Below are 12,840 nucleotides of genomic sequence, written 5' to 3'. Positions count from 1 at the left end.
TGATCCTGGTTATGTCAGAACTCCTCAGAGTCAAGCTGTCTCTGTGATCCTGTGGTTCTGGGATCCTGTGATCCTGGGATTGTTAGAGCACCTGGGAGTGGAGCTTCCTCTGGGTGTTGTGGGACTGGCTGCAGAGCTTGCGCCCAAGGACTACTCAGGACACCAGGCCAGAGAGACCGGAAGGACTCACTTAGTTTTCTTGCTCTCAGATTCTCTCAACATTAATTTCTAATATTTCTATGGGGCTTTAATTTCTAACATCAGAATTTTAGTGTCTAAGAGTCATTTTTAAAAGATATACCATCGTCCTTTTTTATAGCACTTGTTTCGAGGCTGCATTTTTTTCTCTTAGATCTGAAGAGAGTTAGCAGCTCTGAGTGAGGTGTGGCACAAACCTATAGTTCCAGTGCCCAGGGAGGCTGAGACTGGAGGATCAAGAGTTTTTGGGTAACCTGGACTACAAAGTAAGATTGTGACTCAGAAATAAAAATAATTGGTTTATTATTTTCCTCTATAAAATGTTGTTTTCAAATTGCTTTATTCTATTTAATGATTATGTCCACATATGACAATGATTCTTCAAATATCAAGTAAGCCTTGGCTAAGGGCTCACATGGAAGAGGAAAGGACAAAAAAGTCTGAATGGGAGCATGAAGACCAGCTAAGCTGGTCAGTTTGAGCTGAGCTGTTAAAGGGATCTCTGATGACTACACCAGTATATCTTTCTTTTTAATTAGGTTTCTCAGAAAAGACTTCCCTGATCTCCTGCTTACAGGCCTTACATTACCAGTATCTGAGTACCCAGTAAGATAAACAAGAGAGAAAACTCCTGGGGTCCAATACTTTTATTTTAGCAAAGAACTCCTTCCCTCAACTGTGCTATGCCTTTCAGCCTGGAAAGTCTGTAAAGAATGAATTTTGAGCTTTACCAGAGTCGTAAGTGGGAAACAGGAGCCTCTGATGTGTGACTGATTAGTTATGTTTTAAGAGGACATCCCTGGAACCCAACTCTTCTCCACCTGACTTTAACCAAATCCTCCTTTGCTCCTATCTCTATCCTGTCAGTTAAGCTTTCTGAGATCTCTAGAGGATGAACCACATGGCTTTATTTCTACTGTAACTGGACTTAGAGCTCAGTTTTCAGTGATGTATTTACCTGTAGGTCCTAACATTATATGGAGGCTGTCTCATTGCTAATCCCTGTCCTGATCTTTCAGTAGGTTTCTGGGGCAGCTTCACCATCCTCTACTCCTAATAATACTTCAATTTTTACTGTTTAACATCTGTTTTATTCACTTATTAGGCTATTTTTCAAATATCTAGTTAGCCTTGGTTGGCCACACATATTTTAGGAAAGGAGCAATAACTATAATTTCTGTACTAATTTTCTTGTTATGATTTTCACATATGTGTTCTCATTTTCTTTCTCTGTCTCTCTCTTTCTTTCTTTCTTTCTTTCTTTCTTTCTTTCTTTCTTTCACCCTTCCTTCCTTCCTTCCTTTCTTTCTTTTTTTGGAATATGTTTAGAGAGTTAGAGTCAAAGAATAAATACACCACTAACATCTGCAATATTGCATATCACTTAAGAATGATGTAAGTATTGCTTGTATAGCTAAAACTTCAAATCAGCCACGTCTTTTAGTAACAGGCCCCCAGGGCTTAGCACAACTACCATGATGGAAGTACTACTCAGGCCACAAACTCAGCACACAGATGATATCGCCTGCAAAAATGAAAACAAAAACCTAATCCATCAAACCCATAGTTTTGGAAAAGTCTCTAAATGCACTAGTCCTGCTTCTGGCTAACTGTTCTAAACTGAATTATGTCAGTCTAGAATATGTTTCTGTGCTTAAAAGCTCACCCTAAGAAAGGTTCAGGGTTACTCTAAGATCATCAACTCCCAGTGTAGTCACTGGCTCCAAGTACTCTTCTGTGGTGAATACTCCACAACGTTGCCTGAGACATCTTGTGTGTGTGTGTGTGTGTGTGTGTGTGTGTGTGAGAGAGAGAGAGAGAGAGAGAGAGAGAGGGAGGAGAGGGTGTAGAATTATAGAGCAAACGTTCTGGAGCCCTTCGGAGACCAATACCCCAGTACAGCCACCAGTCTGTAGTTTCGATCCTCATGCTCTTGGTGATCACATCAGCGACTTAATGAAATTTATTTAGATTTCAGATTTTTTTCCCTCTCTCCTTCCTTCTTTTCTTTTTTTTTCTCTCCCCTCCCACCTGAGACAGGGTTTCTCTATGTAGCCCTAGCTGTCCTGTAACTATGTAGACCCAGCTGGCCTTGAACTCACAGAGATCCTGCCTACCTCTGCCTCTCCAGTCCTGGGATTAAAGGCGTGTGTCACCACGGCCCAGTCAGATATACTCGTACCACTAAGAATATAGTATTAACCAAAATAAGCAAAAGGATGTGTTACTATGAACATCTGTTTTATTTTAAACAAAGAATATCAACAAAATAAATACAAAGATAATAAATACTAAAGAAAAACTAAGAGTGGAAGATGCTTATGCAATTTTGAATAAACTACAAAAGACATCAGAAATTTCAGTAGATTGTTTTTACATGTTTACTTCAAAAAATTAATCAAGGCACTGCATTCGACCTACTAACCCAGCCAAATCTCTCATTTCCTTCCCCAGGGTCCAGTTTGGGAAGTCTCTGCACTTTCTAGATCGAGCCTGGGTCCTATATCCAGTGTCCAGGTTTTACCTGGATACCCCTACTATGGTGGTTTGAATAAGAATGGTTCCCATAGGCTCATATTATTTAAATGCTTGGCCATGAGAAAATGGCACTACATGAGAGGGATTAGGAGGTGTGGTCTTGTTGGGTGAAGTTGGATGCAACTAGGAATGGGCTATAGGTTTCAAAAGCCCAAGCCAGGCCCAGTAGGCTCGCTGGCTCACACTCGCAAACACTCTCCGACCCCGCATCCTCTCCCTTGCCCCCTCCCTCCTTCCTGTCTACAGATCCAGAACTCTTAGCTACTTTTCCAGCACTATGTCTGTCTATGTGCCACCATGCTAACTGCCATGATGACAATGAACTAAATCTCAAACAGTAAGCAAGCCTCAATTAAATGTTTTCCTTTATAAGAGTTGCTATGATAATGGTGTTGCTTCACAGCAAAAGACCAGTGACTAAGACAATTACCTATACTGAAACCAACCTCTAGGCTTCTTCTAGGACCCTCCTTACACACCCGCAAACCGACAGGCCCCTCTCATGCTATATCCAACCTTCCCACCCAGCCAGATCAATCCCCACACTGTAGGCTTAGAGAAGAAGGCACATCCTGTACATGGCCCGATCTACTCTGTCCATCTAACTTTATTACATCAAGCCATTTCAAACTTCTAGACTTAACCTACCCACACATCCTCAATTCTGACCCAACTAACTCTACTCATATCAGACTTAGAACTCCCAAAAAGAAATCCACATGCCCAAAACTCATTGGAAAAATGCAAACATAGAGGATCAAGTCAGTATCTCCAAAACCTACTGCTCTTGCGAAAATGTTTGTAAATGAGAATTTCCAGGGGCTGGCGAGATGGCTCAGCGGGTAAGAGCACTGACTGCTCTTCCGAAGGTCCTGAGTTCAGATTCCAGCAACCACATGGTGGCTCATAACCACCTGTAATGAGATCTGACGCTTCCTAGATGAACCCCAGAATACAGAATTTAAAACAACAATCATAAATTCATCAAAGATTCAAGGAGTTTAAAGAAACACAAGGAAAAACTGATCAATGAAATTATGGAAAGAACTTAAGGAGAATAAACACCTGAATGATGCCCAAGACGACACAAATCTAAGACGGATGACAATGATGAAAATAACCTATGGCTTGAGAATAGAACTCAATAGGAGAAAGAAGCAGAAGAGGACTCACCCTGAAAGGCCCACAGACTATCTAATAAAAACTTCAACACCAAGCAGGAGGAACCCCCTTTTGCTTTCCTGGTCAAGGACGTCCAAGAGACTACCAAATTATTATAGACTATCGCTGTTGCCCTTGTTTGACACCCAGGAATAGAAGGTTAAGTCCACATTGCTGAGGATGCCATGCATGTCAGCCAGCCACAGGGTGGAAAGGCCTTAGCTGGAATGACCGTTTCCTCCCTGAGGCTTTCACACTGCCAGAAGGCACATGCAAGCTTCCAAAGGAGGGAAGCACCCAACAGTCCTCCCAGGTATGACCCCTATGTACAACTGCAGCCAGTGTGGGACAATTACCCTAAGGGCACAGTAATGGTAAGCATACCTTGGTGATAACCAACAGTCTCTAACTTAACAAGCCCTCTAACTAACCACGAAGGCAATTATGCTTGATACTGGAAACCTACTCAACTACCCAGAACTAGTAAAGTAAAATCTTGGAAAAGAACCTATAATACACCTACAATTAGGTATAATAGAGGATTTTTTAAAAAGTAGATAGTTAACAGTATGGTTACTAAGCCACATAATCCCTAACTATCCTCTAAATATTTGTCCTTATACCCACACATAAATGTAGTTCTCCTCTCTCATCAAAAGAACATCTTTTTACAACAGATGAAGACCATTACAGAAAACTACAACCAATCACAATACAGAATTATAGAGCCCAGTCCTGATGGATACATCTACCAAACAACTAAGGCTCAGGGAAATTTTTGGAAGAAGGGATGGAAAAATTGTAAGACCCTGAGGATCAGGAAGTTCACTGTGAGACACTATCTCCTAGGAATGTCAGAAGCTATACTCATAATGCTTCACCAACCACACTACTTAAACACGAGCCATGCCAAAGTATACTAGAGAAAGACCACTTTGCCTCAACCCTACACAAAGAACTACAGGCAACCAAGGAATGCTGAAAGTGAAAGAAATAATCTACTCCAGAAAAGAGCACACCAACTGGTTCAGTCCTGAAAAAAATACATACAAGTAAAATTATACAGACTAAATAACACACACACACACACACACACACACACACACACACACAGAAAAAGCTTAGAAAAGGAGGAAATGATGTGATTATATAAACCTCAAAAATAAAAGAAAAAAACTGAATAGTATCCATATCAGAAAAAAAATTAATAAAAAGCCAAAAATTAAATAGCAAAGGGAAATGAGAACAACCTAAAATAATACAGCAATTTTACCATTTCTTCTCAAACAACTATGACAACAAATATTTTATTGATGAAAAATTTAAAATACTATATGAGGGGCTGGAGTTGTAACTCTGTTTCGAGACTAATAGTCTAGCATTCATTAAGTCCTGGATACAACCTCTACCCTGTATTACATAAACCAGATGTGGTAGTGCACACCTATAATCCTAGCACTTAGGAAGAGGCCAGAGAACCAGAAGTTCAAGGTCAGCCTCAGTTTCATAGTTGGAGGTAAGTCAGAGCTACATGAGACTGTATCTTGAAAAAAAGAAGAAAGAAAAGAAGAGACAAAGGGAGAATGAAAGAAAAGGAGAGAGGAAGGGGAAAGCAGTAGGTGATTATACTCCCAACAAATGATAGTGTTAAAATTTTAATTTGTTACTTTCCAAAAAAAATAGTATCTAGATAGACATTTATCATTAATGCTGGGGAAAAATTAAGCCTTAATATCATTTTAAAAAGTGACATGAGACCCCTTTGGATTACACCAATAAACACTAAGTGAAAACTTACAATACCTAAAAGAGACTAAGCAAAATCCCAGTCCCCAAATGAAGTTATGAAGAAGGAACAGCTGAGAAAATTTTACCTTGCCCAGAGCGGCTTTGGCGAGAATCTACACTCGATTGTCTTCGATCCGGTGGTTCCTCACTTCCTCCATCTGTGTTAAATTAAAAGGAGCATAAACAGATGATGAGTTTGGCATAATTCCAGTGACCTCTGTATCATAAAACTACTATGTGTATCTCTTGTTCTCATTTCTTATAGTTAAGATCATTAAAAACATCTGAGGATTTCCTTACGTAAATCAATGGCTATTGTCCTCACTCCCTTATAAGGAGGGGTTTGCATTCGCATCCAAAACCCAATGCTCTTTTTCCCTTCTACCAGACACTACTACTCACGAAGGAATGAAGAAATTTATTGATTCCAAAGTTTATTTAAAGCATTCTAACTTATAAGCCCTGACCTTTAAATAATATTTAAAAGACAGACAATTGCTTGTCTAAAATATGTCATAATTTCAAGAACTGTATGTTTTACTATAGTAAAATGTTTAATAAGACATTTTAAAAAAAAAATCAATAAGCCTGCCATTGATTAAATTTTTAAAAATATCAGTAGTAAACTGAAAGTGATTCAATAAGAGATAAAAGTAGACAAATCCTGAAGATATTTTACTCATGATTTTTTTAAAATTATGTGGCAATACTCATTTCACTATACATATTTTAATTTTTTAAGAAACAAAAATATATCTCTTTATACAATATTTTAAAAACTACAACAAATATAAATTAATAAATAATTCCATTATATTTTATAGAAACAAAGTGACTCATCACAAATGAAAATAGATTTAGAATTCCATAAAGCATATGTAAAATTAAAATAAAAAACAAACACAACTAACCAACCAAAAGAAAACAAAACAGCCTAAAATCCAGGCTTGATGGCACATGTCTATCCCAGGATTCAGGAGACTGGTGCAGAGGGGATATAGAGATTAACTGCTTCAGGTAAACCTAGACAACATAGAGTACCAGGTCAGCCTGAGTTAAATAGCAGACAAAAAATCAAACTAAACAAAACTAAAGTGTTAACATAGTGGTCTAAAGTTACAGATTTCTTTTCACTTCCATCAAATTTAAAATGTACTAAAGATTCAATAGCTAACTTCCACTTATTTCTAACTTAACAGGAATAAGAAGCAACAATTATAAGCAGGTTTAAGAAATACTACTCTTGTTCCATCATCTGTGCTCTTTTCTTCTGTCCTAGAAGGCTTGTCTTAACGTTTACCTCTTTTTAAATGCAGGGACTATATTTAAATTTATTATGGAAACAAAAGTTTTTAAGAGTACATTTTCCTTATGTAAGACTTAACATTAATTAATATATATCAAATATATTTATCAATTTTTGTTCGACTGCATAGGACCTATATACTAGGTACCATGAGGATCAGCATCAATTAATTGATTTCATAAATATAATAGTTGTACATATAGAAAATCATTGGCAGGAAATATTTATATCTGAGTCCATTATGAACTTGGTAACTTAATATTCTGCTATTAGTACGATTTTTAAAATAATGCAGCAAATGATGCAACACAAAGCCGTATTTTTGTCAGTATACAAACATTTTAAAAATAAACCCAGTTCAGCCGGGCGGTGGTGAGGCACACCTTTAATCCCAGCACTTGAGAGGTAGAGGCAGGCAGATTTCTGAGTTCGAGGCCAGCATGGTCTACAAAGTGAGTTCCAGGACAGCCAGGGCTACACAGAGAAACCCTGTCTTGAAAAAACACCAATAAATAAATAAATAAACAAACAAACAAACCCAGTTCAAATATTATATACCTGATAGACATGCTAAGAAAACACAATACTACTAGAAATACAAGGTTATGAATCTTTTCTTTAAGTCAGGTGGTAGTGTATCCCTTTAATCCCAGCACTCAAGAAGCAGAGTGGTTTGAGGTCATTATGATCTACAGAGTAAATTCTAGGACAGCCAGAGCTAGACAAAGAAACTTTGTCTCAAAAAAACCAAAGATTCTTTCCTTTAATATAATAAGAGAAAAAAACTTAAAACAAAAAGGTCTCTATACATTGCTATTCCAGAATGAGTTATCTGCCTTGGTTGAAATTAAAACTCAAATTCTTCACAATGCTGGAAGCTGCTATGCAGGCAGTAAGCAGATGAAAGTCAACAATGGTACTTTGCAGCTTTAGACCTTGCATGCTATAATACCAAGTTGTTAGGCAAGAGGTGCTTACCACTGCAATAATGGCATGAGTATTATGAGAGTAACCAGCTGATTTCTGATTGAGAGCCACTCTGTAGGATGAAGTTCATGTGTTAACATAGTCAAAGGTCCGTAGCTGGTAAGTCCTAGGTACTAGGGAAAATTTACTACTATTGTTTTGCTAAATGAACATATTTGAGAACCTCTTTAATATTTATGTTTATGACCACAGACTAATGCTGTCCTCAGCCTTAATCAAGGAAGTCTCTCTTTAGAGCAAACAGCTGTTAAAACAATTCAAGGGGCTAAAAACAAATGATTATAGCATGCTCTGCATTGACTAGGCACTCATCCAAGGTGTCTCCAGGCCCAGAAAACATAAAAAAGAGAGGCAGAAAACATGTAGGAAACAGAGAAGAATGCTATAAAACACTCACTCACAGGCATGACAGCAAAGATATTCATAAACTCATAATAGCTGGTGCTGCCTTGTAAGGCTGCACAAGACTGAGTCAGGAAATAGATGTCAGCCACAGATAGGAGAGGGGCACATGGGTTTCTACCTTATCCAGGACACTCAAAGCAGTCAAGGGCTACTGGATGCTAGGAAATCATTGCCTTAAGTGATGTTGTCCTTGATTAGCTCATGCTCCAAAGAGATAGCCTCACACCCGTGCCACATAAGTGACCCTGTTTAAAACCAATATATCACAAAGCAAAATAAAAACAAAACAAAAAGAAATACAAGTGTGATAGGGACTTGGTGCAAAGAAGGTAAAGTACTGATGGGGGTGGGAGAAGAAGAGAGACCATGAAAGGATGAGTGTGCTACAGACATGTAAAATAGTCAAAGGATTAATTAGTTTAGTGATCCTGGGCTTGTTAGAACACCTGGGAGTGGGGCTTCCTCTGTGTGTTGTGGGACTGGCTGCAGAGCTTATGCCACCGGAGTCACTGGGCTGGCAGAGTTCCTGTATGCCTGGTACTGCTGATCCCAGTTACTCCCAGTGTTGGGACAGATGTTGGTTCCTGCTCACCTCTGATCCTGGGTGTGTCAGAGCACCTGGGAGTGGGGCTTCTGGGTGTTGTGGGACTGGCTGCGGAGCTTGCGCCCAAGGTCTGCTCTGGACACCAGCCCAGACAGACCGCCAGGTTTGCAATTTTTAACTCACAAACCACATACAGCCATGGACAACTGAAATAGTGGAATGTAAGCTATGGATAAGGAAATATTGGTGAATTAGGCTATCTTAATAAACTGAGAAATACTTTTAAAATAAATTTGAATGTCTCCAATGTAAAGCAATGGTATCTAACTATTATTCACTACTTTATTATAAAAGCTATAATTTTTTTGTTTTGTTTTGAGACAAAAAAAAAAAAAAACAAAACAAAAAAACTCTCTGTGTGGCCCTGGCTATCCCAGAACTCCTTCTGTAGACCAGGCTGGCCTCAAACTCACAGAGATCTGCTTGTCTCTGCCTCCTGTGTACTGGGATTAAAGGCATGCGCCATCATTGTTGGGCAAAAGTTATAATTCTTATTCTTCCCAAGTTAGAACCAAATTAAAATTTCAATTAGATTTTCTTTTAAAATTAAATGATATGATTGATTCCTGTAGTTCTATCATAAAAAATCAAAAGGACCTGTCCATACTATATTGAAGATGAATACCGAATAGCTGAGAAGCACCTAAAAAAATGTTCAACATCCTTAGTCACCAGGGAAATGTAAATCAAAACAACCCTGAGATTCTATCTCACACCAGTGTCTTTTGACAGTGTCTTTTGCCTTACAGAAGCTTTGCAACTTTATGAGATCCCATTTGTCAATTCTTGATCTTAGAGCATAAGCTACTGGTGTTCTGTTCAGGAAATTTTCCCCTGTGCCTATTTGCTCGAGGCTCTTCCCCACTTTCTTTTCTATTAGTTTCAGTGTATCTGGTTTGATGTGGAGGTCCTTGATCCATTTGGACTTGAGCTTTGTACAAGGAGAAAGGAAAGGATCGATTTGCATTCTTCTACATGCTAACTGCCAGTTGAGCCAGTACCATTTGTTGAAACTGCTGTCTTTTTTCCACTGGATGGTTTTAGCTCCTCTGACAAAGATCAAGTGACCAAGGTGTATAGTATAAGTTCATTTCTGGGTCTTCAATTCTATTCCATTGATCTACCTGCCTGTCACTATACCAAATGTAGTTTTTATCACAATTGTTCTGTAGTACAGTTTAAGGTCCAGGATTGTGATTCCACCAAAGGTTCCTTTATTGTTGAGAATAGTTTTCCCTATCCTACGTTTTTTGTTATTCCAGATGAATTTGCAAATTGTTCTTTCTAAGTCTGTGAAGAATTGAGTTGGAATTTTGATGGAGATTGCACTGAATCTGTAGATTGCTTTCAGCAAGATGGCCATTTTTACAATATTAATCCTGCCAATCCATGAGCATGGGAGATCTTCCATCTCCTGAGATCTTCTTCTATTTCCTTTTTCAGAGATTTGAAGGTCTTGTCAAACAGACCTTTTACTTGCTTAGTTAGAGTCACACCAAGGTATTTTATATTATTTGTAGCTATTGTGAAGGGTGTTTCCCTAATTTCTTTCTCCCTCTCTTTATCCTTTGTGTATAGGAAGGCCACTGATTTGCTTGAGTTAATTTTATATCCAGCTACTTTGCTGAAGTTGTTTATCAGGTTTAGGAGCTCTCTGGTAGAATTTTTGGGGTCACTTAAGTATACTATCATATCATCAACAAATAGTGATAATTTGACTTCTTCCTTTCCAATTTGTATCCTTTTGATCTCCTTTTGTTGTCTAACTGCTCTGGCTAGGGCTTCAAGTAAAATATTGAATAGGTAGGGAGAAAGTGGCAGTTATGTTATTTCTCTCTCTCTCTCTCTCTCTCTCTCTCTCTCTCTCTCTCTCTCTCTCACACACACACACACACACACACACACACACACACACACACCAAAGCATGAACCTATTTGGAATTGAAAAAACAATCATGATATGCTTGCTTATATATACAAAATATAGATAATGAGAGAATTTGTTTATCAGTATACTAAGTGAAATCTAGTAATCTACATACAATATAAAACAACACCTTCAATACTAAGGAACACTATTACTAGGTTTCCTATTCCCATTATTTCATAGAGAAAAATATTAAGAAGAATTAGCTGCATAGGATCCAGTATAGAGGGATATGTAAACACTAAAATAGTTTTAGAAAAATATGAATATCCACATTTAGTGATTTCTGATGATGGTAATTAAGATGCAAAAGACTTACAATAAGAAAATAACTGGCACGGAGTAATAGATCAGCAGTAAGAGACTGACTGCGCTTCCAGAGAACCCAGGTTCGATCCTTAGCAACCATATGGTGGCTCACTATATCAGAATGTTTTGATTCTGAATCTGGAGATTAGCATCAATGATGATGACTAGTAACCTGAAAATGAAGTAGACTTGCTAACTGTAAATGAATCAACCACAATACCAGTATTTTAAAAGTAGATGACTGCTTTCAAGGCACACAGTGAGTATGTAAAATGCCAGGCCTAACACTGAGATGAGTGAACAGAGTAAAGTTTTAAATCAAAAAGTGTGTGAGTGTGAGAGTGTGAGTGTGTGTGTGTGTGTGTGTGTGTGTGTGTGTGTGTGGTATGTGTTTACAGAAAAGCTGCTACGATAGCACAAGGGAAACCCATAACCCCATACTCAGTTCCTTGTATAATCATTTGTTACAACTAATGAATCTATATTTTATTTAGATCCCCACTCTAGAATAACCCATTACATTTAGACATCATATCTCCATAGGACTCTTAGACTGACTGTTTGTTAGACTTTATTTAGGGTGATCTTTATTCTATTGAGAAATGTTGATCATTTGAGGAATGCTCCTCAGTTGGAGTTTTCTGATGTCTTCCTCATATAAAAACAAGGTTATACGTTTTTGGAAGAAGCCATATGTCAAGTCCCAAAGAACCCAAGACAAATGGCTGAAGAGTGCTGCATATGTACACCACTCAATCTTCAGCAAAACTCTGTGAAATATAAATGAATTTTCACCATAGTAGATTTCTATTGTATGTGTTAAGTACTGAATCCAGAACTTAAAACTATTCCTGATATTTTCTCTCCTACATAAATTCAAATCCATTTCTCTACTGGGTGAACTGCTACTGATCTATGTGTTTATAAATTGGAAAAGCTTGTCTATGTGTCAGAAATACATTCAGGGTCTCAGTAAACAAGACCACCATTCCAATTAAAGTGTCTCAACAAGGCAAAACTTCCCTTCTTATCAGAAGGCAGTGTTACTCAGCAATGCAAAAGAGCAAGCACACAGGGACAGGAAGTCCATTTGGCTTTAGTCTAATATAGACTAAAATGTCTTTTTCACACCTTCTGGAGCACAACCTCACAGTCTTTTGCAATTGGTTAGTTTTAAAAGAATGGAACAAAGAAAATGAAGGAAAGGAGGAAGGTGTCATTAGTGTAAGTCATTTCAGTTCTGAGAATATAGCATCGTCTTTGTGTAAACAAAAATTGTACCAAATAAAGGGAATTAAAACATTTGCATAAAGGTTTTACAAGATTGGGTAATGTAAAGATTTGAGGTCCTTGTTGTAAACAAATCTTTTACAGTGTTTGACAGAACAGAAAAGACTAATATTTAATGTTTCTTACAAATAAAGCCCTTTTCAAATCTCTACTTGGATATATCAATTATTCTCAAAACTAACACTATCCAAACATGAAACTCTCTTCTGCTCTCTCCTTCATCCCTAACTCTATCGTAGTTCTTCACTTCAATAAATCCAAAACTGAAATCTTTTTTTTTTGGTTTGTTTTGTTTTTGTTTTTGTTTTTGTTTTTTTTTGTTTTTTT

At 37.7% G+C, this 12,840-nt stretch overlaps 1 protein-coding gene across 6 annotated transcripts in view; it reads right to left on the bottom strand.

Annotated features, from left to right (window-relative positions):
• Nucleotides 1-12,840, bottom strand: part of Tanc2 (tetratricopeptide repeat, ankyrin repeat and coiled-coil containing 2) — a 320,134-nt gene that overhangs the window by 242,116 nt on the left and 65,178 nt on the right. For all 6 annotated transcript variants that reach the window (XM_031355012.1, XM_031355013.1, XM_031355008.1 and 3 more), the window contains exon 3: nt 5,772-5,843. In XM_031355012.1, coding sequence (XP_031210872.1) covers nt 5,772-5,843 — 72 coding nt within the window. The remainder of the gene's footprint in view (nt 1-5,771; nt 5,844-12,840) is intronic.

The sequence above is a fragment of the Mastomys coucha genome, unplaced genomic scaffold (assembly GCF_008632895.1).
Source record: "Mastomys coucha isolate ucsf_1 unplaced genomic scaffold, UCSF_Mcou_1 pScaffold5, whole genome shotgun sequence".
Classification (NCBI taxonomy): domain Eukaryota; kingdom Metazoa; phylum Chordata; class Mammalia; order Rodentia; family Muridae; genus Mastomys; species Mastomys coucha.
Note: the sequence above shows the minus strand (reverse complement) of the source record. Positions and strands in the feature narration are given on the sequence as shown.